This window comes from Hippocampus guttulatus, chromosome 8, assembly GCF_054856545.1.
Source record: "Hippocampus guttulatus isolate MCC_2025c chromosome 8, RoL_Hgut_1.0, whole genome shotgun sequence".
NCBI lineage: Eukaryota > Metazoa > Chordata > Actinopteri > Syngnathiformes > Syngnathidae > Hippocampus > Hippocampus guttulatus.
The window spans coordinates 15,848,217-15,875,898 of record NC_141268.1 but is presented as its reverse complement, the minus strand read 5'-3'; the positions used below and the strand labels follow the sequence as shown (position 1 = coordinate 15,875,898).

Below are 27,682 nucleotides of genomic sequence, written 5' to 3'. Positions count from 1 at the left end.
TAAGGTCTATTCAGGGGTGCTGGAGAGGAGGGTCCGTCAGGAAGTCGAGCCTCAGATTGAGGAGGAGCAGTGTGGTTTTCGTCCCGGCCGTGGAACAGTGGACCAGCTCTACACCCTTAGCAGGGTCCTCGAGGGTATGTGGGAATTCGCCCAACCAGTCTACATGTGTTTTGTGGACTTGGAGAAGGCGTTTGACCGTGTCCCTCGGGGAGTTCTGTGGGGGGTGCTTCGTGGGTATGGGGTACCGAACCCCCTGATACGGGCTGTTCGGTCACTATACCACCGATGTCAGAGTTTGGTTCGCATTGCCGGCAGTAAGTCGGAATTGTTTCCAGTGGGGGTAGGACTCCGCCAAGGCTGCCCTTTGTCGCCGATTCTGTTCATAACCTTTATGGACAGAATTTCTAGGCGCAGCCGAAGCGTTGAGGGGATCCGTTTTGGGGGCCTCAGTATTGCATCCCTGCTTTTTGCAGATGATGTGGTGCTGTTGGCTCCTTCAAACAGGGCTCTCCAACTCTCACTGGAGCGTTTCGCAGCCGAGTGTGAAGCGGTTGGGATGAAGATCAGCACCTCCAAATCTGAAACCATGGTCCTCAGTCGGAAAAGGGTGGAGTGTCCCCTCCGGGTCGGGGAGGAGATCTTGCCCCAAGTGGAGGAGTTCAAGTATCTTGGGGTCTTGTTCACGAGTGGGGGCAGGAGGGAGCGGGAGATCGACAGGCGGATCGGTGCAGCGTCTGCTGTGATGCGGACGTTGTATCGGTCTGTCGTGGTGAAGAAGGAGCTGAGCCAAAGGGCGAAGCTCTCAATTTACCGGTCGATCTACGTTCCAACCCTCATCTATGGTCACGAGCTATGGGTCGTGACCGAAAGAACGAGATCCCGGTTACAAGCGGCCGAAATGAGTTTTCTCCGCAGGGTGTCCGGGCTCTCCCTTAGAGATAAGGTGAGAAGCTCGGTCATCCGGGAGGGGCTCAGAGTCGAGCCGCTTCTCCTCCACATCGAGAGGAGCCAGATGAGGTGGCTTGGGCATCTGATTCGGTTGCCCCCTGAGCGCCTCCCTGGTGAGGTGTTCCGGGCATGTCCCACCGGGAGGAGACCCCGAGGAAGACCCAGGACACGCTGGAGAGACTATGTCACCCAGCTGGCCTGGGAACGTCTCGGGATCCCCCGGGGAGAGCTGGAAGAAGTAGCTAGGGAGAGGGAAGTCTGGGCTTCCCTGCTAAAGCTGTTGCCCCCGCGACCCGGCCCCGGATAAGCGGTAGATGATGGATGGATGGATGGATGGATGGTTGATAATAATAATAATAATACATTTTATTTATAAGCGCCTTTCAAAACACTCAGACACACACACTCATTCATACATGGATGTGCCACGTGTAAGCAGATTACTGCAAAGCAATTACCACCACTGACCATCCTGATATCATTTACTCAGAAAGAGTGAGACTGTTAAGATGCAGGAGTATGACATTATAGTGCTTGGAACTGGGCTGAAGGTAGGAGAATTTTCTGTTAGATATGCAAATACATGGGGTCAGTTTGTAGGTTTCAACATGGATGATTTTATGTTTCAACTTGAGCTGTAAGAGGAGGTAAAGTCCTGGAGTTTTGTGAACTGGAGATGTTAAATACGCATCCGACCGTGACCATGGAAATACATACAGTAACACAATGTACAATAATCCAAATTTTAACCATGAGTGCATCATTTGACTTCTTCTGTCCCCGGCCTGTCTCTCGCAGGAATGTGTCCTTTCAGGTTTATTGTCACTTAATGGCAAAAAAGTCCTTCATATTGACAAGAATGCTTACTGCGGAGGAGAGAGTGCGTCAATCTCTCCCCTTGAGGAGGTGTGCCCACCCAAACAGAAGCGCATGCATTTTTACATTATTTCTGTTACTTATGTGTCAAATTGACTTTACAGCTGTACAGGAGGTTCAAGCTCCCGTGTTCTGTCACGTCTTCTGTTCGGGGTAAAGAGTGGAACGTTGATCTTATCCCCAAGTTTTTCCTTGCCAATGGTAATGGCTTGTTATGACAGAGAAGAGGCTTTTGGGCTTTTTTTTTTCATGTCATCATTTCATGCTGTGTGCGTGGCTGCATTAGGTGACCTGGTGAAAATGTTGGTACTGACTGACGTGACTCGCTATCTGGACTTCAGAGTGGTGGAAGGGAATTACGTGTCCAAAGCAGGCAAACTGCACAAGGTCCCCGCGACTGAGGAAGACACGCATACTTCAGGTCAGTTGATGCGCACCTTACAGCATTACAAAGCTTACAATAGCTTTTCATAACTGTACAGTCTTGGCATTAAATGTCTTAAACATATTTTTCAGATCTAATGGGCATGTTTGACAAGAGGAGGTTCAGAAAGTTGTTGCTTTTCGTCCAGAACTTTGACGTGAGAAAACCTCGCACACATCAGGACATCGACCTGGACCAAACCACAACCCGAGATCTCTTCTGTCACTTCGATCTCGGACTGGACGTTGTGGAGTTCATAGGTCATGCCATAGCCTTGCACAGCAGCGAGAGGTTGGTCACACATGGCAGGACCAAATTCTTTTTTTTTTTTCTTTCTTAAAATCAAATCAAATCTATCCTTGTGTATTTGGTAGTTATCTGGACCAACCCTGTGTGGAGACCATTAAGCGGATCAGATTGTATGCGGAATCTCTGGCTCGCCACAACACCAGCCCCTACCTCTACCCTGTGTTTGGATTGGCAGAAGTACCGCAAGGATTTGCGAGGTAACACTTTGACGTAATGTTTCGTAGTATGGACAAAACTATTGCGAGACCTGAACCACAACAAACATCTTTGGGTTGAACTAGAAAGCAGATCGTGAGTCAACGTCAACTGTTCTACTGGAATGGAGAAACTAAATTCCGACCGACACAAACTGCAAATTCCTTCTTATGTAACTGTAAAGAAAAGAAAATAGTTGGGTGAACTCGAAATTGAAAGAACACAAATGTTGATAACATTTTAAGAATGGCAGTTCATCGAAATATTTTATGTTTTGCTTTTGTGAAACGTGGCTTTACAGCATTTCACAACAAAGAAATAAGAGTTTAGACAACCGCTACCCTTTGTTTTTTACGGAGCCCCTAAGGGACATGGAAGAAAAAACAAAAAACTTTACATTCCCTCGCAAAATTTGCATTCCCTCGCAAAGAATGCGAGATATCGCGATCTTTTTTGGGGGGGAAACGCTTTTTTTTAAATGCGCGATTTTGTACTTCAGGGTCAGCTTGGCTAATGTCCACTTCACTCTCATGCAAGACTGATTGAGAGAAAGGAGAGAATCATGGAGGAGAATCAAGAACAGATTTAATGTCTTTGTATTTCAAGCCGATTATCAAAGTAATAGTCGATAAAACTCGTTAACTTGTGAAAACACGCCATGTTTGTTGTTTTCAGTTACCGAGACGATGACCCGGAAGTACGCCAACGCCATTAAAAAAAAGATTGTGAAATCTCGCAATCTTTGCGACGGAATGCAATCTTTGCGAGGGAGCGCAATCTTTGCATTCCCTCGCAAAAACTTTGCATTACCTCGCAAAGTATTGCGTTCCCTCGCAAAGTTTTGCATTGCCCTAATACTTGTGCCCCTACATGGCCTCTAACTGTCACAAATGTATTTATAAATTTGCACTTCAGATTGAGTGCAGACTACGGAGGAACTTTCCTGCCTCACCAAACGGTGGATGAGATTGTGTTGGACGACGGCAAAGTGACAGCCGTCAAATCTGAAGGGAAGGCAAGTGTGCCCCAGATTGGCAATCGCCCAGTGGCCCATAAAGATTTTTTTATTTAGTTCTTTTTCTTTTTGTTGTTCTCCAGTTGTTCCAATGCAAACAACTTATCTGCGACCCCAGCTACGTCCCCCACCGAGTGAGGAAAGTGGGGCGAGTCATCAGGGTCATCTGTTTGTTAAATCATCCTGTGAAAAACACACAGGAGGCCAAATCATGCCGGATCGTCATCCCTCAAACACAACTCGGCAGAAAGTCTGGTGTGTTGTCTTCCAAAAATTGCATGCACTTCATTAAAAAATAAAATAAAATAATAATCATATCTCATGACCGCAATAATCCCCGCGACCCGATGCAGACATCTTCATATCTGTTGTGTCCTACGCGCACAACGTGGCCTCGGATGGGTTTTATATCGCTACAGTGAGCACAGCTGTTGAAACCACCCAACCAGAGAAAGAAGTGCAGCCAGGCCTGGATCTTCTGGAGCCCATCATGCAAAAGTGGGTCAGAATTCAAGTGACTGTGTAAGAGATATTCAAACTGTCTATCGGGTGATTGTGTGGGTTGACAGAGGCGTGAATTCATAGAGAATTGTCAGCCAAATGCAATTTCACTGTAGACGTCATGGATCATAAAAATAATAATAATTGGGTTGAGCACTTGAATTCAACAATTTCTAATATGATTTAGCTCCATATGTAAATTACCTGTCTTCTCATTATGTGATTTCCTGTTTGTTTTTTTTTAACTCAAGATTTGTTTCAGTCAAGAAACTGCTTGTTCCCAATGATGATGGAAACAGGAGTCAGGTACAGTAAGACACCTCTTAGTTACAAGGGGCCGGGGGGAGAAAGTGTGTTGACAACAACTTTTTTTTCCCCGTTCAGATTTTTGTGTCTCGCTCATATGATGAAACCAACCACTTTGAGAGCGAGTGTGCGGATATTAAGGACATGTACCGTCGTATCACTGGCACCGACTTCTGCTTCACCTCACACAGGCATCCGTCACGCAGCTCAAATGAAGACTGACCTTTTCATCGATAAGGTTGTTAATTATTAGGATTGTTATTGTATTATTATTTCCAATTTTATGGAATGCATGCTTTAAAAAAAAAAAGCTCAACAGAAAATCTTTGGAACAAGATATCTTGAAACACTGGAAATATGGCAATCCTTGTGCGACAGTCGAGGTGTGTCCACAAGATCACAAATCCGCAGTCGCCCGAACAACATTTGAGAGGCAATTTTTTTCCTATTGTTAGGGATTAAAGCATATAAAGCTCCTATTTTATGCAGCCCACTTTTACTGTAAAAAGGAAATTAACTCAAACATGCTTTTCAGGTAGACAGCGGAGGGGGAAATGGTTTTAGTGGGTGTCACCATCTCTGCAGCCAAGGGGACACAAAAGGGATTGAAAAGGTCTCCCTGCCGACTTGGGCCCGGCGCACAAAGCCTGGTGTCTGGCGATGAGATGAATGCGGAGGATTAATAGATTCTGTCGCAGCTTATGTGTGACAAGGACAAAGCCGTTGAATGGTGTCATGTGCTTCACACACACAGTGGTGCCGGATGGGCAAGCGTAAGAGGCTTAGGCAAGTCAAGGACAGTCGACACGATCGACTGAAGTAGCGACTGAGGTAGAAAGGTGGACCGCACCTTTGACGAAGCATCAGTGGGTTTTGTCTTCGTTGTCCTTTTTCACGTGATTCTTATTTCTGTCTCTTCTCCCGAGACCTCTTTAAATAGATATGTTGTACCTTCTTTTCAATCAAGTTACCCTCATGAATGGCCCATAAATCGTTCAAAAATACATTCCTTTTTATGTGAGAAATCCTTTTGTATTGTTGGCTCAGTATTTGGCAACACGCAACCATCACACTTTATACTGCTCTATTGTGGTAGTTTGGAACAAATGGCTCACTATTTGGCAAGCAGGGATGACCCTCACTGTTTTTTCCTAATGATTCGAAGCCATTTAGTATCATGGTGTCAAACTAAATAACAAAATGAATCAACTTTTTCTAAAAATATCAACACTGTTAAGTGGTACAGCATACATTTAGAGAGCTATTCATTATGTGTGAGGTCAATTTTATCCACAAATACAACTAATGTGATATCTTGGAAATTACTGACAAAGGCGGGTGTAGAATCCAGATGCATTATATGGGACCACAGAGTTGGAATTTACTTTTAATAACCGCGACCCAGTCCAGCAACAAACAGAGGAGCGGCAATGCGGCTAACTTCAAAAATCTGTCTTTGAAGATTGGGAAGGGGTCGCGACCTCAGTCTTGTGATACTCTGTAATCCACTAACAGGAAAACTCACTTTGCTGTGGTTTGTAGCACAACACCAAATAGCCACAGGGGCAGCCAAATGGGTTAAGGCGGAACTCCTAGTCGGGGGCAGAACGAGGACGATTTGTGGGAGGACGAGGTAGTGAGGTCAGAGTCAGAAACAAAAGCTCAAGTTAAAGTGCTCAAGTCTTGTATGGGCGTGTTGCGAACAGTTTCGCCATGAGTCATTCGGGCAGCCTTGTGATTGCCTGGCATAGTGGAGGGGTAAGTGGAAATACACTGAGAGCACATAAGTGATCAATGCTGCCGAATGGTGACGAGGCAACAAGCACAATACAGTACACACACTGTAAATTATTCTCACGCATACAACATGTTTAAGTGTATAATTTAGACACGTAACACATGGCTTATTTACAAGCAGAAATTCAAATCCCAGTCTTGCAAATGTTCAACGGATTTCAAGTGAGTTTTTCCAAGCAGCCACATTTCAGTTCATTGAGTTTCATCGCTTATAACGGCCGATTGGTGAATCTCACTTTGAGAAGCTTGGTGAGTAAATGATACAGGCCCAAAAGGATTGATGAACCATGATCATTTGGGAACAGTTCTCAAGTGCGCTTTACGCAAGGTCACCTACTCCTGCTTCATCTCCGGTGCTGTGCGGGTGGACGGAGGGATCAGACCGGCAGCTGCTATCCTGTTTTCATTTATCAGGAAGTTGAAGGTTGCACATGCGTTTGGCTGAAAAACAAAACAGTCGAGATGGAAAGTTTGACTGTGAATGTTCCTAACCCTTGTTGACACTAACACTGTTGTGGTGGATGAACTTTACCGTGTCTTGCACCTCCACTGCGATGCCTTTGCTCTGAAGAAGAGCCAGAACCGAGGGATGAATGCGTTCGATTCGTGCGCCCGTACCCAGGACCAGAATTTCTACAAAAGTAAAATACCAGACATGATGCACAGTATCTTAGGAGTTCTCGTGAACTGATAAACTTGAACTTTTACCAATTTGGGGTACGATCATATGGAAAAGTGACACACTTTCTTCTGTGATATCTTTAGCATTCCCAACCTGCAAAGTGGGAAATATTTTTCATATTGATGATATGATATATTACATTGAGTACAATGTGGATTTTAATGCACCTTCCATTGCAGGATGGAAGGAGGGAGCACTGCGCAGGGCCCAAACACTTTGTTGCCATCAATGTTGAATCCTTGGGGGCTGTAGCTGAGGATCATGATACCGCTTCCTGGCTCCTTTTTCATAACTGACACTGTGGTACGCTGATACATATCATCATCACTCGGACCCAAACGGTGTCCCCGCGACAGAAATGGACTGCAAGAAACGTGGTGACAACAGCCCCCTTACATACATGAGAACATGGTTGTAGTATTATTTATTCCCTTAGTCACCACTTTGTGTCTTTTGCAGAAAAACGTACTCTGGATTGAATGCACTGATCATTTTTACTGGCATGATACAAATCAGGGTACTTTTCTGAGTACACCTGAACCTTGGATTAAGTGGGCAGAGAACGTCGTTACTTTGATTTCCACTAGGTGGAGCCAAACACAAAGCAGGTATCGAAATCCAGTACAGTACAGTATATACTGTAATTAATGACTGTGACTGATCTGTTATAGCGCACATTCAAACGCGTATGGATGATTACACATTTACTAAATTAAAGAACTAATTAATATCTTCTAAAATACGGCGGGACCGCAAGGTCTACAAAAAACATACAGCACACAATCTGTGTCAAAGAGCAGAATTGACCGTAGTTAAGTCATAATAACAATTGTTTTTCATTCATACAAAGTTGAATTAAGGTAATATTTAGGATAGGTGTTAGAAATTTAGGTTTAGTCATTTTAACGATTCGCATTGATCCAACACAGCAAAATATGTTAATATAGGTTATGGCATGCCAATGGCATGAGAAAGTGTCCTAATGCACCCAATAGTCTATTTAATATCTGATAATTATATAAAATATTTAACAGCATTTTCTTATATTTTAATTCGCCAACAATGGAAAAAAAGATATATGTATTTTGAAGTCGACTACTGTGTTTTATAACGAGACGAGTTCCCACAGAGGAAGGACAAAATGACACGGCGGAGTTTAATTCTTCTTGCGTGTGACTTAAAATCGCAACAAAATCGTTTAAATAAATTGAGTCGTACCTGAGGAAAGTCGGTGTTGTTCTGGAAGAGAAGATTAACCTTGGTAATGATCTCTGAAGGAGGATTTTGGCACAAACCACACCGGTCATGTTGACAGCAGCGGGGGACGATAACCAGTGTGACACCACAAATCTCTCCCGGTACTGGTTAAGGCATACAAATCGATCTATTCACGTTTATTTATGTGTTTTTTTGTGTTAATTTTTCGGTACAAACTATCTTCGCAAAATGTGTGTTTGAATACTTTGATTTATAATACTTGGAAGATATAAATCTATAGATGTATACTGTACAACTAATCAGGTCCACAAACAAAACTATTAAAAAAGACGAGTGGCTCTGCTTTTGATTAACAAGACTAAGGGCGTTTCTTATCTCAAGAGCGCTCCTAGCGACGTTGAACGGTAACAGCCTCAGGTCAGGTGATCAGATCTTAAACCGCATTGTAAATAGACAGGAGGAATCCATGGGGGCCATGCCTCCTTCGTAGTCTTTTCAAGAACACTCCGAAAAGGTCACTCATTCCCTCTCAGGGACTTTTTATCACCCCACTAAGGTTTCCATACACTTTGGCTTCGTTTCGTGGCGTCCAAGTGCTGACCAACAACATGTACCGGTCCCTGTACGCCTTCCGATCGGCGGAGCCCAACTCGCTGCACTTCGCGGCGGGAGAGAGCTTCCTAATCCTGGAGAGGAGCAACAAACACTGGTGGCTTGGCTCACGCTGCAGCTCGGGGGAGACCGGCTACATCCCCTCCTCGTACATCGAAAAGATTCAGGTAGACACCACGTCCCACCCTCGGATGAATCTGCTGAATGGAGCACAGACGACAGATCCCCGTGGATCGTTCACGGGAGGGGTTGGGATTCATCAGGACTAGTTTCAAAGCAGTCATCGTCGTAAATGCGCAGTAATTGTTAGACAAATGCCTATCGACTAAACTCCACCCCAAGACGACGAAAATGTGTCTGAAATAATGTCCAGAAAGAGAGTCGTGCAGTGTTGTTTACAGACTGGTGGGTAAGAGGTTGTACTGGAAAATATTGTTCATATTAGGTAAATGTCATGAAATATATGAACAGTATTTTTTTTTTTTTTGCTGTGATTCTTTCCATTGTTATTGATGTTCACATTGGATACTAGTTAAAGAATCAAAGTCCGATAACAAACACATGAAAAAAATAAGGCATTCAAGAGATAATTACAATAAGAGCAATAAATAGAGAAGAAGAGAGAATAATAAGAAGATATACAGATTTTTTTTTAAAACACATTAGGGCATACACTGCCCCTCACCTCAAGTGAGGTGGGATCGGCTCCAGCTCAGCTGCGACTCTAATGAGGACAAGAACTATAAAAAATGGATGACTGGAATATATTTTTTAACTATCCCTTCATCTGTAGATCCCAGCCAACTCGCATTCGTCTCCTAAATAGTATGTTTTCCTTACAGTCAGTCCTTCCCATATGTGCGTTCTTCCAGGGATGCATTCATCAGTGAACTAGCCCCAGCATGTGACCTGCGCCATTCAGGAATGAATGCTTCCTCCGCATTGGCTGTGGAGCATCAATGAGCTCCAATTTGGAATCTTGCTGAGCATGTGTGACACTCGCTGAAAGGCTGCTTTTTTTTGTTAGATAACTGACCCAGTTTCTCTTTCCTACACCCCCCCCCCCACACACACACACACACAGCCGAAGGCGAGAATTTTGCTCTGTTGTGTTTAAAGTTTTATGCAAACATGAGTCAATATTTAATTTCCACAGATCCTCATTTTCGATTTCTTTTATTTTTTTCCTTCTGGTCTCCAGGCTCCAGAGCAAGATGAAGTGTTGCAGTCCATTGACAGAGCCATTGAAGGCATCCACAATATTGCCTTAAAAAATGGAGGAAAATACAATCTGGAACAGCGGGATGTCCTCCAGTGAGTAGAAATGTTCTACACTACAGGCACCGTTTAACATGTTTACCTGTTAAACAAGCAAAAGTGGCCATAAAAAGTGTACACACCCCCGTTGAAGTGCCAGCTTTCTGCGATGTATAAACATTTTTAAAAACGACCCATGATAAACACATTTTCCTCTATTAATGTGACCTATAACCTGAACAATTCAGTTGATAGCAAACTTAAATTATTTAGAGACGGGATGTAATCAGAAGTGATCCGAATTAACGAGTCACATTCAAAGTCATGTTAAATGTGAGTCAGCACACACTTTGCACCATTTGAAGTTTCTGATGAACCCCATACAAAGTTCATGCTGAAGTTTGAATCCATTGAGGAATTGCAATGCTACTACACCAATTTCAACGATTGCAGAATAGTGCCAATGACATTTCCACGTCGCCCGACACGTTGAATTGGAATTCCAGCAAAGTTTGTCATTCTGTTCTAGAAAGTTGATCCATCACAGAAAGGAGACGCTTGCACGGCGGAGCGTAGCAGGACACTCGCAAGGCCTCCCGGCATCCAACAGTGAAATATCTCTCAGCCAAACTCCTCCCCTGCACAACGGTCTTCACCGAGACTACGTAAGACAGGGAGGCATTCCCTTATCAGGAAGCATGGACAACATGCAAGGAGAGCCGGGCTTTTATCAGGTGACATTAATTGAATTAATTGTCTGTTTGCCTTCTGTTATGGTGGCTCCGGCGTCGAAGCACATGTTGGTGGACCCCTGTTTCGAACAAACCTGGCTCACTGTTTTTACAACCATGTTTGCTCAAATATACAGTTGAATTCCGGCTTCAAAATGAAACTGATGGGACTTCGTGTTTATTCACTCTTGCCTGCATCCGTCCCTGCAGGTGCCCCCGCAGCCTCGCCGCGCCGCTCCAATCACGCCACCGCCACCTGAGAAACAGCGCAACAGCCGGCGTCCAGGTCAGTGGGCGACGGCATAATAGGTTTCTCACCGATGATTAGAATAATCAGGCCCTGCTGCAAAAACACTCTGTTCATAATAGAATTTTCCCCCATCTAGTTTTTCTTTTGTTTTGAACTTTTGTTTTTGGAATGTAGTTAGTTTTAATACATTTGTAGAGTGGGATTGCTTGTTTTCATTTGTTTTAATTTTTTCCCCAAAATGTTTTTAAAAATTTATTTATTTTGTTTATTTTTGTCATTATTTATCTCTTCTTTTTATTTATTAAAATATATATATATATATATATATATATATACACACACACAGTGTATATATTTTTTGGGGGGGCGGGGGGTATTTTTCATTAACTACTTTGTTTAATAACCTTCATCGTTGCCTAAGAGGTGCTTGCTCTCTCCTCTTCTGCAGAACTGGACATCCCTTCCAGATTGTCTTCTCTCCCTCCATCCCCGGTCCCCTCCCTCACAATCAGCAGCACCTCTTTAGAGTCTGCGGTGTCGTCCGACGTCAGCCTGCCAAGCGTTTCCAGCACCCCACCTCCCCCGATACCATCCCGCGTTAAGCCCGCCGCGCCTTCAGAGTCTCCCACTCAGTCAGCCCCAGCCAAGAAGAGCCCGGCGCCACAGCCTCCTCAGCCCCCCGCCGCCGAGGAGGAGCATCCGGAGAACGAGTGGCCGGTCGCCCCACCGTCAGTTGCCGAAAGCCACCCCGACAGCTCCAGTTCCTCTGAACCAGTTCCACCAAGCATCGGGGCCGAACTGATCGAGCTGGTGCGGAAGAACACGGGCTTAAGTTACGAGCTGTCGCGAGTCGCCGTCGGGGTGGTGGTGGGCCACCTCCAGACCACCCTGCCTCATTGCTCCTCCGCCCTGGAGCGAGTTCTCCTGTCGCTGGTGGAGAGCAAGGTTAGACTTGTTTTCTTTGCGTCACGTGCGCTCTGGTGTCGCGGCCCCCTTGTACGCTCAAAAGAGAACACGGCTGCCGTTTAGGATTTCAGCTGAAGCTGCTTTTAGCTGTGAGAACTTTGTGGGGTGTTTATCATGTCAGCCACTCATTTCCCCTGCTCTGCTGTGTCAAAGTTGACACACGAGACATTTGACCCGCACCGAGGCTTAAATATTTGTCAACTGTCGTTCCAGAGGAACAAGATGTAACAAGATCGTACATAAGCACAACACATTGCAACTGGATCTAATGACATTTGACAGAGAATCTAAACAAATTAAGAGGATAGTTACTTAGAAAGAGATACCGTACCACTGACAGACAGAAATGCACTGGAAACCTTTAAGGCGGAACTAAATCCATCCATGCTGTTTGCCCTGTTTTGGGGGATTTTGCGAACGGAGATTATACAGAAAATAAGATAAGTTTAAATGTATGCATCGCCGAAAAGCTTTCACCTGTAACCCAGAAGCCCTTCCAGCTTTAATGACTCTTAAAAAAAACACTGTGAGGAAAAAAAGGGCTGCAAAATGTGGACAAGGCCTCATCATGTGACTCCCTCTCATATCCGTGCAGGACCTGGGGGCTACGTTGCCACGAGGTCAGCTGTGTCACGACGAGCAACGGCTGGAAGTCATCTTCGGCGACCTGGCCCGCCACCGGGACGACTCCCAGCAGCGCAGCTGGGCGCTCCACGAAGACCACGCCCTCATTGCGTGTTACCTCGAGGAGCTTCTCAAGATACTGGTAAGGTGCATGAACACCAGCGTGTGATTGTCACTTACTCCTAGATGGCTAAATGACTGCATGGCAGTACGGTAATTAATTCAGTACACGTATTCCCAAATTCACCTTATCACTTTTTTTCTGAAACAGCCAAAGATGACATCAATTTGGCGGCAAAGCACCGTCTAATTAGAAAAGTGTCTTGATGTTTAATTTACGCCATGACCAAAGCATGATGCGGCCACCAACAAGCTAGGTTGTGGATATGGTGTTCGTCTGGTGAAGTGCAGTGTTGAAGTTTCAAATGAAGCAAAGCTACTCCGCAACCTCTTATTCCCTCGTACGGTCTAATGAAAGCGTTTCAGTCAGATGAACGTATAATCCGCACACGGGACACACATCCTGCTGGAAATACCAGACATGACTGATGGGGTCAGACAGGCCAGTTTACAGATCCGACTATGTTATTAAAGGCTGACTCAGTCAACTTTGACAGTCTGCCAAATTCTTTTGCCTTGGCATTTTCCTACCGACTAAAACCCACAATCAAGCTGGGATGCTCAGACGAGCATTTTTAATGCATCCAAAGATCTTCGGGCATGCTCGGGGACTTCAACCAATGAACAGATTACAGCGGGAAGGGAAGTAAGTGCTGTGTATTATTGCTCGTACAAATAAAATCTTTTTTCTTTTTAAAGACTGATGCAGATCCCGAGGTGTGTAAGAGGATGTGCAAGTCCAGCGACTATGAGAATGTGCACTCCCTGGTTTCCTATTATCAGATGGTAAGAATAACATCTTCAGTAATCACCAGTGAAAACTCGCTCGTCATGGCAACGGTGTATATATACGCCCTTGGTTCACGATTGATTTTCCCATCACCGTTTAGGAGCTTCGCGTGTCTTTGCGGCTGCTGCTGCTGAAAGTGTTTGGCGCCATGTGCAGCCTTGACGCTTCTCTCATCTCCACCCTCCTCAACTCCATCCTCCCGATGGAGCTCGCCAGGGACTTACAGACCAACGCGCAAGGTCGGTGGGCGATTATTCCTTTTGTGTTCCAGCGTATACAAACTATTCAATTACTAATATGTGTTGTCCGTATCACATTGCTCAGAGCACCAGAAGATGTGTTACACAGCCTTGGTACTTACTATGATTTTCTCAATGGGGGAACAGGTGCCATATCATCACTATGGTAAGAGTCTTGTTCATGAGAAGTATGATAAGAATGTACGTGAGGGCTTTACACTGACAGTAGAGTTGTTTTTGGTCATATACACTGTTAAACCTGTCTAGCATGCATTAAAAAAAACAAGGGCACCATGTGTGCCAAGGTACTTAAAATTGTCTCAGTGGCATTTGGCCGCTGCTGATGCGTGACCGTGTTGCAATATGCAGTATGCGTGCTGTCGTTTTGACGTGGTCATCTCGCTCCACGCGTTCAGAGCACTTGAATGGCGACTTTGTTCAGTTCCTGCTGGATGTGGTGGAAGACGGACATCCCTCGGACCCCACGGAGCAGTTGCCTGACCTCTTCCTCAACCTGCTGCTGGCCTTCAACCTCCACCATACAGGTGACCGCCGACAGCGTGCACATTTTGTCCGCATCAACGTTTACAATTGGGGGTCTGCATTTCATTGGCTGATCATCAGAGTGGAACCAAATTCAGATACCCCTCGAGGTCCTGTAGCTCGGAATTCAGTTTTCACTCCGTTAGGTTCTCTCTCTTTGCCTACATCTCTCCGACTCATTTCCCGGCGCGTCTTTGTCACGCAGCGCCGAGCAACAACGCCATCATGCAGCAGCTGAGGAAGAAGAATGTCAAAGTTCTGTCCGAAAAAGTGCTGCTGCTCCTCAACCGAGGAGGTACCTGATCGCTTTACCGCCGTCCGTCCTCCTGTCTTACACACCACCAACATCATTATATATTCACTCCTGTGCAGACGACCCCGTGTGTATGTTCAAGCACATGCCTCCCGCGCCTCACGCCGTGCTCAAGTTCCTGCAGGATGTCTTCGCCAGTCAAGAGACGGCCGACATCTTTTACCGCACCGACATGATGGTGATGATTGACATAGCGGTGCGGCAGATCTCTGACCTTTCACCAGGAGACAAGGTGAGCTGGGGAGACACTAAAAGTTGCATAAAATCACTCTGATAATTTCCAGGCCCTGTGTCTTAAAATCGACTCAGAAATGTTATGCTATTTGAAAAAGATAAAAAGTTTTTGTCTCATGCCAAGATAGCGACTAGTCAGTCTCAAGCTTCAAAGTCATCTTTGTTTAAAAACGGTCAAAATGGATCCTGCATACCTCACAATAATAATAATCATCATCATCATAAAAATAATGACAATATATAATCACCGACGGCTCCCTGTGACCATTACAATAGTCAGTATAGAAAATGAATAGATGGAAAAGCAGTGAAACCGAATCAGCAAAGACAGGTGTTGATATTCAGAATCAAATATAATAAAATGTGACACACTTATGGAATTTTTATGGATATTAATACATAAACAATAAAGACTGCTAAAGTGTTTTTTTTTTGGGTTTGAATTCACAGATTTGCTTTTTAGCAAAAATATGTTTAAATTATGGTCTCATACTTGCATTGGAAAAAACCCTGTCAAATGTGTTTATATTTTTCTGTGCAAATTGCCATATAAACAGTTTCCTCCACTTTTCTTCTTTTTGACTCTCTTTATCCAAAGCTCCGGATGGAGTACCTCTCCCTCATGCACTCCATCGTGCGCTCAACAGATTACCTGGAGCACCAGCACCGGCTCTCTGACCTGCAGGGGGCGCTGCAGAGGATACTGAAGGAGGAGGAAGACCCTGGGGAGGATGAAGGGAGCGCTACGGCCAAACAGATGGATAAGCTCATTGTGCAACAGATCTACAAGGAGTTCCCGCAGATCAGCACGGGCCAATACTAACTCATCATAGCAGGATTGCAAGGGTTGCTGCTAGGGGGAAAAAAATAACACTTTGGGCCCTGTTGCTTAAATGCCGCGAATGGAAAATACTACTTTCTATGTCCCCGTTCAGTATTACTCATATCACACAGTGTAGTCCACTGCAAGGAGTTGCGGTAGGGAAAAGTGATACCCGGAATGGTGGAAGGCGTAATCACTTATGCAGGTATATGCCGGTGTTTCCTTGGACTTGATGTCCACTGCTGCAGCATGCATGGGATGTGGTAGGATGTGTTACTATTATTTGGGAATGGTGTGTTTCTATGATTGAATGAGGGAATAGCATGACAAATGCACAAAAACAGCGAGTTCAAAGTTTGAGATACCGAAATATAGGCCAAAATAACATAGTTTGACTCGTAAGCAATAATGAGCCTCAGTAAAATGCATCCAGTTTTCTTCTATTAAAGTAATGGAAACCACGTGTTGAAGATATTCTAACCAAAATGCACTCAACCATTTGCGATTGTGCCATGTAACGACGGTGTCAGCGCTCAGAGCAGTATTTTCCTTACAAAAATAATAATAGAGTATATTCTCTTGAAACTGACTTTACGTGCTTTACCCCACCCAACCCCAAGGTGCTTCATCACTTCATCAAACACCATTGGGGAAAAAAGTAGAACAAGATAAACAGGTTGAGTGTTCCTGGCAAATAAGCTTCTCGACAAGTACCTTGTCTTGTGCGCTCACTTACTCAAAGCACCACAAGCATCAGGGTAGTTCACTTTATATCTTAACAAAATGGAGCATTTTAGTCCACAGTGCTGCATTTCACATGCAATAGAGCTTTGTAGCTTGGTTCTGCAGTCATGGTCTTCAACAAACTGCTGCATTTCCTTTTACTGAAATTCATATCAAATAATTTAACACAAATGTCCTTGATTTATTTACATTGTGTTGTCATTGGTGGTGTCCTGTCATATTACAAGTTAATATATGTCTGTGGTTTCTTGAACGGTAAACGTAATCCTGAAATGATACCTAATATTTTATTTTTTGTATTGCGTTCAAACATCCATTCATCAGTTATGTTTGTTTACAGCCAGTGTTAGTGAGATGAACATCTCCCCTTCCTTAACTAAAGTAACATGCTCTAAGAGACTAATAAAGATATTTTAAAAGTGCACCTGGCTTAAGTAATTTGTTATATATATATATATATATATATATATATATATATATATACTGTATATACACGGTATATGTGTGTGTGTACTGTATAGATCACAGTTGTCAAACTCAGGGCCCACAAATTCAAGGCACGGGGGCCAGCTCTGGCCCACCACATCATTTTATGTGGCCCGTGAAAGCAAATCAAACATGGCAACTTCCATGATGATTGCTAAAATATGTACCAACATTTCAAATTCTCACATGTAACAAATAAGACATTGGAATCATTTTGTTGTTGCCAATACCTCATGACAGTAACTGTAACAATAGTTGAATAAACTGTTCTTGTTGACTTCTTTATATGATTTCAGTCATAATGGCCCTCCTAGGGAAATGGTAACTAAAATGTGGCCCGCGACGAAAATGGGTTTGTCACCCCTGGTATAGATATAGATTTTAAAATACTGAATGCTAAAATTGGTGGGCAAGTTAAAAGCCGGACAACAAACGCTGACGCACCGGATATGCTGTGTTGCAGACAAATATGTTCGGGTTAACATATGGGTGAAAGGTCCAGCGGTTCGACAGCTACTCACTTGCAAAAATTCCTCTTGTAGCTGCAGCCGACCAGGTGAGCTATTTTTTCCCTCTTTTCCCCCCTGCATGTATACCGACTCTCCCTTTCTAATTGTCTTTGTTTTCTCCAAAGCGGAAAGTCAAAATGTCCAAACAGCCACAGCCGATCAGCCCAGTGAAGAACTTCTTCGCTGGCGGTTTCGGTGGAGTCTGCCTCGTCTTTGCGGGTCACCCCCTCGACACTATTAAAGTAAATCATGTGTGCATCATGCGATGAAACATTCGCTTCATGGTTGACACTAGAGACAGCTGCAGGATCCGGGACAACGCCTCTCTGGCTAAAAATGTCCATGTTGCTAAGAAATTGTCCTGAGTAATATGCAATATATTACTTTGACCCACATTCACGTGCACTCCTCGCTGCGTGTCTCGTCCCAGCACACTGCAGACTCACCCACCATCCTGTAATACATTCAATTTTTGTTTAGTTATGATGATTCTATAATTGTCACATGATAGTGACTCAAGTCGGTTAGTGTCAATTGAAGGCCCCACGCACCAAATTCACAGTCTGACACCGAATTCCACATCCTCTGTCAATCAAATGCAAGCCTATTTCTCTTTGTAAAGCCACTGACTTTGCGATTTTTCTGTTTTGGTGCAAAATTGTTCCCCCAGGTGCGTTTACAGACTCAACCAAAACCCAAACCGGGAGAGAGCCTCTTGTATGCGGGGACCATTGATTGCTTCAAAAAGACCTTAGCTAAAGAGGTAAGAAGTTATGCAACGTTATCTTGAGGTTGAATACCATATTTGCTTGAACAGTGGTCAAGCGCATAAATTATCAGGTATATAAAAGGCGTGAGTAATTTATTTGTAGAAATGCATAGATACAATATTAAACTTTTTTTTTTGTTCTTTTTTAAAAGGCGCTTTTCAGGGCACAAAAGCACATTTTGAAATAAGTGTTAAGCAGAAAAAAAACAAGGCTGCTTTTGCCTCTTTGGATATTATCACTGACCCTGAAGGTGGAAAATCCCTCCCAGTTTTGTATTGGTGCCATATATACGGTACAATATGTATATAGAGTAACAAAGTGATTATGTCTAACAATCTAATTGAGCTCTGTTGTTTATTTAAGTGGATGCGGAACGTGGTGTGACAAAACCCTGAAAATGTGATAGCTGACTTCCTGTGCATGCTACGTTAATGAGCATGATTGCGGTTTCATTACATGATTGTTGAAGCCGAGAATTTTGATTCGTTATGGCTGGTGTCTGCGGATGAAATTTGAATACATCTACATTTATATCATTGTCTTAAACAAATATGTAACCACAAACCACATTAAAGGTTCTCCAGTTGCTTTTTTTAAAAATTCTGGACTAGACCTGGCATTTATTAGAACAGGAGCCACTATTATCAGAAATGTTATCCACAGTGAGTTGCTTTACGGTGATCACAACTCTTCATGCTCTTTGCAGGGAGTGAAGGGGCTGTACAAAGGTATGGCAGCCCCCATCATCGGAGTCACCCCCATGTTTGCCGTCTGTTTCTTTGGCTTCGGTTTGGGCAAGAAACTGCAGCAGAAAAGTCCCGATGATATCCTCACGTAGGTCACTGCTTTGCTCCGGTGGTGATTTGATCGTTACTAGCACTGAGGGTGATGATTTTTGCCTCCGTCCTCCAGGTATCCACAGCTGTTTGCTGCGGGCATGTTGTCCGGCATCTTCACCACAGCCATCATGACTCCTGGCGAGCGAATCAAATGTCTACTACAGGTTAGCTAACCTCTTATTCCTCCTTTTGTTTTACAGTGAAGCCCTGTTGATTGTGGGCAATATGTTCCAGACCCACCAAAAAAAAAACAAAAAAACCCTGAACAGGATCATAAAGCATAACCACCAAGCTCGTCAATAGCTAGCATAATCGCCTAAATAACATGCTAGCACAAATTGATGTGGCATCGCACATGGGCTCATGAATATGCGCACTAGCACAGATTGACATAAATGCTTTTTTTTTTTACACGGGCTATTCGAAAACTCCCATCAGGATAGAAGCAGAAACATACTTTCAACTTCCCCCTTTGATGGTGCTCTAGGTGCACTCAAGGACCACCGATAACACCATCTCAAACGCAGATGAAAAACGCTAACAATCAACGAAACCTGACAACACCGTCAAGATTCTACCAGATTGTGCCAAAGTAACACTCCAATTGCTTTGCACAGAAACGGCAAAACCCGGAGAATATGTTCCCAAAATCATATCAATTACCTGAAGTCATCGCGTATGAAATCGCAAACTCAATTTGGAGGGGCGCGGGGATGATTACAATTAGATGTTTCCAAAATCATTCAAAGCTAGAGTGACTCAAAGACATCACACTATGAATGATTGCAGTCAAAAGAAAGAATAAAAGTTTAAGATTAGGATCTGCATATATCAAAAGATGTTGCAAGTGGTGTGCGTGTGTGCGCGTGTGTAGATCCAGGCTTCCTCTGGGACCGTGAAGTACGACGGGCCACTTGATTGCGTCAAGCAGCTCTACAAGGAGTCCGGCATCAGAGGAATCTACAAAGGCACCGCGCTGACTCTCATGAGAGGTGCTGTTCTATTTTGCTTTTCAACTAAGCTGTGCTCGTGCGTCTACGTTCATTTGTCGGGCCTTTAATGATTGATCCCCATTGTATTTCCAATGATCAGGTGTGTAAAGACTCGTACCTTTTGTGTGTGTGTGTGTGTGATTTCAGATGTTCCTGCAAGCGGCATGTACTTTATGTCGTACGAGTGGTTGAAGAATCTCCTCACGCCGGCAGGAAAGAGGTGCGGACTCTCGGCAGCCTCATTTCAGCTCTTGGATATAAACGAGACGTAACCTGAAACGGCTCTCTCTGTCTCCTTCTCTCTCATTCACTCGCCCGCCCGTCCAGTCACGACGAACTCAGTATTCCCAGTGTGCTGTTCGCCGGAGGGATGGCAGGAATATTTAATTGGGCCGTGGCGATTCCCCCTGACGTGCTCAAGTCTCGTTTCCAAACAGGTACCTACATAGCTACCTACCGGTTAAACAAATCCACCAGAGACTGATAGTCAAAATATGGGAATAAAAAAATTAACAATACTGAATTTATTACTTAATTTAAACAAGTAAAGCATAGCTAGCCTAAAAAAGCAAACGCATTGGTAGCTTAAAGCACATGCCGTTAGCATAACATTTTGGCAAGAACCCTTTTTTATTATTTTTATTTTTTATTATATTGTACAATACTGTGACAGTCAAATTAGAACTTGAGTCAATACCATCATAAGTTGCCTTTGAGAGTTCCAAATTTCACTATTTTGACAAAATATATTTTGGGGGGACTTCAACCTCGACTCAGGATGCTTGCCACTACTTAAAAATCGGCTACATCTTTCGTCGAACATATTCAAATCTCCCCTTGAAATAAAATTGTTCATAAAGATAATATAATCAGTATTGTTTTTTTTGGGGGGGGGGTTTCCTTTTGTATGAAGTTATGCATATACTGTATATTAGTCAAGCTCCCACATGTTTTCAATCATTTTCTTTTTGGCTAATGTTAGCATTCATCGGGCAACATGGTGAAGTTACCAAGTCGGCTGTGTACTTTTGAACAAATATAGTTCGAATTAGGAATATTGACCCGGTTCCTATTTGACCTCTTTTAAGGTTACAATGATGTTCGCGCAATTCTTGGAATTCGTAATCTACATTGAAAATACGACATGTAAAAATCGACTCATCCTTTGTGTCAATCAACTGTAGCTCCCGAGGGAAAGTATCCCAACGGCTTCCGGGATGTTCTGCGCGAGCTGATCCGAGAGGAAGGCATCGGCTCCTTATATAAAGGTTTCAACGCCGTCATGCTGCGAGCTTTTCCCGCAAACGCTGTGAGTCCATATATTTTATCCTATTATATATTTTACAAAAATTCTTGGTGTGTTGCGGATAGTGCAAGCTTGTTGTGTTCGTTAGTTTAGCTCCTGAGAGCGATGGAAGATTAGGGCCGCTTTCAATAAGAGTAAATGATAGTGTGCGCGTGGTAGCATGTAGCTTTGAGGCACAACGCTGATGATGTAGTTCTAGCAGCATAGTATTTACAGGGAAAGCTTTACTTTTTTTAAATTGTTAGCATGCAAATCGAAGCTACTCTTGACAGCCACATTTGTCAACAACAACATCCTGCACGTATGCGACTGAGATTCTGAGTCATTCTAATGAAGCTTTTTTTGTTGTTGTTTTATCGGTGTCCTCAGGCTTGCTTCTTGGGATTTGAACTCGCAATGAAATTCCTGAACTGGGCGGCACCCAACCTGTGACGGGGAACCACTCTTACAACATGAATAATAAGTATGCGCACATCCACTCGGACTTTTATCATTTTGAACAGAGCTCCACTTCTCGACTTGATTGTGTCTGAAAACTTGTAGTTAGTGGAAATTTGGAGCAAATCGTATTTCCTCAAATTGTGGCCTCCACGCTAATGAGCGCCGTGTCTCAATTAATATCAGGGTTTGTCATTTACGCTCTTCTCCGTAATTCCACTTTTTTTTTTCCTTTTTGGGGAAAAAGGAGAAGCAACTGTAATTAATGTCTACACACAGAAGCATTGAAGTAATCCGCCACGCCTACCAAAGCACGTGAATTTTTCCTGGCTGCCACGATGTGGCTGTCAAGCGAGGTCGCTGTCCCGTACCCCAAATGATCTTGCGTTATATTGAGACGGTGTCTTTTCTCGTCCCCTCTGCGCTCCCACGACAGCGTTGTGTGTGCGCGCATCCATTTTACAGCGAGTTTGCTTGTGTCCACTTTGTCTTGGTTTTTCTTTATTTTATCCAAAATACTTTTTTAAAGATCCCACATCACTTGATGTGTATATGAATATATACAGTATATATATTAATTAAACATTATTTATGATAAAAAAAAATATGATCAAATGAGGCGGCAGGGTGGTCGACTGGTTAGCACGTCCGGCTCACAGTGCAGAGGTGCATGGCAGGTAAATGGCATACTCTAAATTGTCCTTAAGGTGTAAGTGGGAGCAAGGATGGTTGTCGGTCTATGTGTGTTCTGCGATTGGCTGGCAACCGGTTCAGGGTGTACCCCCGCTTGCTCCCCGAAGACAGCTGGGATCGGCTCCAGTATGCCTGCGACCCTTGTGAGGATAAGAGGATGAGAACATGGATGGATGATCAAATGATTGTGACCCTTTTGCGAAGCATGTCTGACACATTTTATGATGAAATGTAGTGGACTACATTTAGACGCTAACTTTTATACTCCAGAATTAACAGTCTCAACGATGCCATTATGATTATTTGAAATTGCATTAATGTGTATGGAGTTCAGAACACTCCAGATATTGTCCCAGCCCATTAAAAACTCTTGTCGAAAATATATATGAATTGTTTATATTATCCATAGTTGACCAGGCAAATGTACTTAAATGTATTCAATAACCGTCGAGCCACTCTTTGAGGAAATACAGTCTCGCTCTTATTTTGAAAAGTTGATTTTCTTTGGCGGTGTTTTTGTGAAAGGCAGTGATGGAGTGAGCTGGACATGTTGTGCCTTACCCCTCTGCCTTAAGTGAACATATCAGGGAAAAGGTACATTTGTTTTTATACTGTGCGTCCACACGTTTGCGTCAACGTCTCAACAATAGTCGTCGCCCGCTCTCATTGCTACAGAAAAAGACTCCCGATGAGAGGGATTGACCTGTACATGAATGTTGCTGTTTAGAAATGTGCAAAGAATAAAAAGAAATGTTGAATGGCACTTTTGTGCACTTGGGTACATTTACTTGCCGTGTGAAAAGTGCTTTCCCTGTGTCCTTTCTATGGCCATTAGTTTCACTGTAATGTGTCCACTGGACAGGCGTTCATTATGCGTAATAGGGAAAAGTTGAGGTCAATACTTTCCGACGGCTGAGTTCAATAAAGAAATCAATAAAGCGAATGTGATGGATGCATCAGGGTGGAGTCTGCTTCTTTTTCAAAGCGTGTTCACATGCGGGGGGCAAAGCAGGCCGTCCGATGCTTTGCTTTATGGAAACGACACCCGAAACCTTTTGACAACCGGCTGGACTTCCAAAGATGAGCAATTCCGAGATTCCGGCGGGTCTCAAGGAGCTGCTGCAGGGCTATACGGTGCAGGTTCTTCGCAACAGGCCGCCGGACTTGGTGGAATTTGCCGTGCAGCATTTTACGCAAATTCTGGAGAAGCGAAAGAATGACAAGCCAGCTAAGAAGCGTGGCGGCAAAGCGGCACGGAAAGGGGTCACTTTTGCAACAATCTCTGATGAGAGTGCCCAGGATGACAAAGAAGAGGGGGAAGAGAAGCTTGTTGGTGAGCATTACAATCTCGGCGTACTTAAGTTGGATTGTTTTGATGTTATCTAAAAGGTGTCATAACATGTCTGCAGAACCCACCGCTGGTAAATACAACCGCAGAGTTTCAGGTCTGTAACAATTCATTCCTTAACATGAGCCTGGGCAGCATGGTGGTGAAGTGTTTACCAAATCGGCCCCAAATTTCTGAGGTCAACAGTCACATCAGGCCTAACTGTGTGAAGTCTCCATTTTCTCCCTATGCTTACCTGGGTCTTCAGATTCCAAAACCTGACCGTCCCAAACGTGATTTTCATGAGTTCCTTTTTAAAAAAAAAAAAAGTTGAATGCGTGTGTGTGCCGATGCAGTTTGCGCAGAGGCCTACAACCCCGACGACGACGACGAGGATGACGACGCCGAGCCTCGAGTTGTGTACCCCAAAACGGACGAGCAGCGTCGCAGGCTTCAGGATGCCTGCAAGGACATTTTACTCTTTAAGACACTGGAGCAGGTGCACACGCGTGTGAAAAGACATGCTTGACCTTTACATGCATTGCGTCAGGGGTCACCTACTGAACAGCTACCTATTTGAAAAAAGAAAAAAAGTACATATTACCATGATATATTAGGAGTAATTAATTCAGCTTTGTGAAGACACTGATCATCTTATTTCTCGCGGTAATTATCAACAATAGTTTAACAAGGGAAAACAGAAATACAATCAATATGCAATACTTGAAGTCACGTAAAGCCAAAATGAGAACTGACCTACAAACTGACCAGACTTTCAACACCAATCCCAGAGAGCCAACCAGCCACCACTAATGTTTTCTACAAACGTCACAGTAAATTTACTTCAACTTCGGTACACAAAAGCAGTGGCGAGTTTCAGCTCTTCAGCCTTCTTCAACCCGATCCAAATAATTAACCCAACTTTGGCAACCCTGAAAGTGGATTAGGAAAATGACCCAGCATTTTTTTTTTTTTGTGATTGTTAGTGTATTGATTATGTGCAGTCCTCTAATGAGTATTACGTGCTGTAGGACCAGTTCTCGGAGGTTTTGGACGGCATGTTCGAGGTGCAGGTCAAACCTCAGGAGCACATCATTGACCAAGGAGACGATGGAGATAATTTTTATGTCATAGAGAGGTGAGTGGTTTGATTTATGTTCAGAAGTTTGAAGAAAAAATAAAAACGGTCGAATTAGGTTTTGTCTCCTCTCAGGGGCGTTTACGATATAGTGGTGGCGAAGGACGGGGTGAGCGAGTGCGTGGGAAAGTACGACAACAAGGGCAGTTTTGGCGAGCTCGCTCTCATGTACAACACGCCGCGAGCTGCCACCATCGTGGCGGCACAGGAAGGCGCCTTGTGGGGCCTGGTGGGTAACTACTGCGTGCGCGTACCGTACACGCTTGACCTTTGTCGTGTAGAAACGATCCATGAATGCTATGTTTGGTGCACTTGCAGGACCGGGCCACTTTCCACAGGCTCATTGTGAAAAATAACGCCAGGAAGAGGAGGATGTATGAGGCCTTTGTTGAATGTGTTCCCCTTCTGAAGTCTCTGGAGGTTTGCATCACAAACATTAGGAACACTCTTTCTGCACGCTTAACGATAACATACAGAGAAATGAATAAATTACAACGGTGCCTTGAAATGCGTAACCCGATTTACAAAAAAAAAAACACCATCATCAACAACCATTTGAAGCCTGGACTGCCAATCGCAAAATTTTAAAGAAGCGGTCTGCTTATTTCGCGTGACTTTGTGTATTGGAAAGCCCTTCAGTGTCGTCAACGGGGAAAATGAATCGATCAATCACACTATGTTCTTTATCCCATCCCATATTTTGATGGGGTTTTTTTTAGGCTGATCTTCTTAAATAAATGTTACAAAAAGTCAGAAAGAAGAAAAAAACGCATAAGGTTTAATCCTATGACACAATTTGCGACCGTTGTCTAAAGTTGCGCAATTTTAGAGACATTATTTTCTTCAGAATTTAGGTTGAATTGAGACTTGTATGACTTCCAATTGCTGATGTTTTCCCATGTTTAACAGCTCTCGGAGAGGATGAGGATTGTGGATGTGCTAGGAGCGCGATGCTTCAAAGATGGAGAGCGTATTATAGCGCAGGTAACATAGCGGGCGTACATAATGTGACTTGCTACATACGCACAATTTGTTTGAATGGACTAAACGAGTCGTCACTCGCGTGGCCACAGGGAGACACAGCTGACTGTTTTTACATCGTGGAATCAGGACAAGTCAGGATCATGATCAAAAGCAAAGTAAGTCATAAAATTATGAGCTTCCACGTTGCACTTCTTGCATCATAAAAAGCGGTCGTGGAAAGTAAAAAAAAATACAAATGTCATTACTGTACTTGGGTAGATTTTTTTCAGGCATCTTTTATGTACGATGGTGCTTTGAGATACGCAATTTACGAGTTTTGCTTTTTGCCAGCTTTCGTTGGGCATTTTTGTTGTTTTCCTTTCGCTTGTGAGACAGAATTAGTTAGCAGTTCTTTACAAAAGAAACATCAATTTTTCAGTTATTTAGCTAGCCCTAGAAGTTGTTGTTCAGTTAATGTTAGCAAAGCTATGGGAACACCATGATTTTATTGCAGTGCAAGTGAATTTACTTTCCTCTCAGTGAAATCTACCAGCACTATGAAAGTTAAAATGAAACGTGTGGGTGTGTGTGTGTGGCATGTTATCAAATAGGATATTCTCACTTTTACTTTTAGGCAGGTTTCAGAGACTACGTTAACTTAAGTAAAGGAGCAAGTACTTGGTCTTTTAGCAGTCACGTCACAACTTGTGTGTTTGATACCAGACGAAGGTAGGCCAGCAGGACGACGCGGAGATCGAGGTGGCCCGTTGCTCTCGAGGACAATACTTTGGGGAGCTCGCACTGGTCACCAACAAACCTCGAGCAGCGTCCGTTTATGCTATTGGAGAAACCAAATGTTTAGGTAATGTTTTGACCTCTTGTATTATTTTTTTTAATGTTGACCTCTTTTTTTTTTGTGAACTTAAAACCAAATTTGTCATAACACAACACAGTCAACCACTAACCTTCGCTAATGTCATAATAGTTATAATTATGTCACAGGAAATATTTGTATTTAAAAAAAACTAAGCCATAAATGTATAACAATCCAAAAAAAACATTCAGCATAAAATTAAAAAATTAAAGGTTGGCACAAAAATACCATCTTTGTATCTAAAGTATACAAAATCTAGATGTATATTTAATATGTGTAGATATACAAGCCAGCATGCCTTCTTGTGCCACATATTTTTACAAGACATGCTGACATGAATCTACCGTTTGTTGCAGAGATTGACATCCAGGCGTTTGAACGCTTGTTGGGCCCTTGTAAGGAAATCATGAAGAGGAACATCTCCCAGTATGAAGATCAGCTTGTGGCATTATTTGGCTCTAGCGTGGACTTAAAACACTAGCATGTACTGTACAGTACGTTCTCCCCTCCTCCGCCCATTTTTATTAGTGTGTTGATCAGATGAAACTCAAGAAACACGGCTTTAAAAAAAACATGGCCCACAGAAATATCCCCGAATGGCTTTGACTATTATTACGATCAGATTTGTTCTCTACAATAAAAACTATTTCCTTTATATGAAACCAATTTCCTTTCCTGAAAAAAAAGTTTTGAGATAGAGTTCAGCTCAGATTTATTCGTAGCTTAGTCAGACTTTCCAGTTGTTGCTCTTTCACCTGCAAATGACAATTAACAAGACAATAAAATGTTGAATTGCCATTATAATTGCGTTTGTTGTAGTAGTAGCAACC

General features: G+C 43.4%; 5 protein-coding genes across 7 annotated transcripts; 4 read left to right on the top strand and 1 right to left on the bottom strand.

Annotated features, from left to right (window-relative positions):
• The first annotated feature begins 1,452 nt into the window (after positions 1-1,452).
• LOC147201444 (rab GDP dissociation inhibitor beta) lies at positions 1,453-5,585 on the top strand. Of its 2 annotated transcripts, none has more exons than XM_086116885.1 (11): positions 1,453-1,499; positions 1,747-1,854; positions 1,929-2,025; positions 2,111-2,245; positions 2,341-2,539; positions 2,623-2,754; positions 3,668-3,767; positions 3,851-4,022; positions 4,121-4,265; positions 4,520-4,574; positions 4,653-5,585. In XM_086116885.1, the coding sequence occupies exons 1-11, from the start codon at positions 1,458-1,460 to the stop codon at positions 4,794-4,796; spliced, it is 1,329 nt and encodes a 442-aa protein (XP_085973011.1). In that variant the 5' UTR covers positions 1,453-1,457; the 3' UTR covers positions 4,797-5,585. The 2 variants fall into 2 exon arrangements, with proteins under 2 accessions (XP_085973011.1, XP_085973009.1); XM_086116883.1 differs by having other exon boundaries at positions 4,121-4,289.
• Positions 5,586-5,948: 363 nt separating this feature from the next.
• Positions 5,949-8,451, bottom strand: ndufaf3 (NADH:ubiquinone oxidoreductase complex assembly factor). The gene is made up of 5 exons (XM_086116891.1): positions 8,272-8,451; positions 7,221-7,416; positions 7,080-7,146; positions 6,904-7,004; positions 5,949-6,812 (listed from the first exon to the last, which is right to left on the bottom strand). The coding sequence occupies exons 1-5, from the start codon at positions 8,358-8,360 to the stop codon at positions 6,705-6,707; spliced, it is 561 nt and encodes a 186-aa protein (XP_085973017.1). The 5' UTR covers positions 8,361-8,451; the 3' UTR covers positions 5,949-6,704.
• A 207-nt stretch (positions 8,452-8,658) lies between these two features.
• nckipsd (NCK interacting protein with SH3 domain) lies at positions 8,659-16,939 on the top strand. Its single transcript, XM_086116882.1, has 13 exons — positions 8,659-9,050; positions 10,085-10,197; positions 10,670-10,874; positions 11,082-11,157; positions 11,570-12,066; positions 12,683-12,853; positions 13,531-13,617; positions 13,722-13,860; positions 13,946-14,026; positions 14,277-14,405; positions 14,609-14,698; positions 14,776-14,948; positions 15,549-16,939. Exons 1-13 carry the CDS (start codon positions 8,880-8,882, stop codon positions 15,771-15,773), a joined length of 2,157 nt encoding a protein of 718 aa, XP_085973008.1. The 5' UTR covers positions 8,659-8,879; the 3' UTR covers positions 15,774-16,939.
• Positions 16,940-17,464: 525 nt separating this feature from the next.
• Positions 17,465-23,504, top strand: slc25a20 (solute carrier family 25 member 20). The gene is made up of 10 exons (XM_086116889.1): positions 17,465-17,559; positions 17,638-17,754; positions 18,183-18,275; positions 18,989-19,116; positions 19,195-19,285; positions 19,996-20,113; positions 20,261-20,333; positions 20,441-20,550; positions 21,298-21,422; positions 21,789-23,504. Exons 2-10 carry the CDS (start codon positions 17,650-17,652, stop codon positions 21,849-21,851), a joined length of 906 nt encoding a protein of 301 aa, XP_085973015.1. The 5' UTR covers positions 17,465-17,559; positions 17,638-17,649; the 3' UTR covers positions 21,852-23,504.
• Positions 23,505-23,541: 37 nt separating this feature from the next.
• prkar2ab (protein kinase, cAMP-dependent, regulatory, type II, alpha, B) lies at positions 23,542-27,650 on the top strand. 2 transcript variants are annotated; one of them, XM_086116886.1, is made up of 10 exons: positions 23,542-23,883; positions 23,960-23,995; positions 24,234-24,376; positions 24,909-25,015; positions 25,091-25,244; positions 25,334-25,435; positions 25,925-25,999; positions 26,089-26,154; positions 26,702-26,840; positions 27,209-27,650. In XM_086116886.1, the coding sequence occupies exons 1-10, from the start codon at positions 23,631-23,633 to the stop codon at positions 27,331-27,333; spliced, it is 1,200 nt and encodes a 399-aa protein (XP_085973012.1). In that variant the 5' UTR covers positions 23,542-23,630; the 3' UTR covers positions 27,334-27,650. The 2 variants fall into 2 exon arrangements, with proteins under 2 accessions (XP_085973012.1, XP_085973013.1); XM_086116887.1 differs by lacking the exon at positions 26,089-26,154.
• The last annotated feature ends 32 nt before the right edge of the window (positions 27,651-27,682 follow it).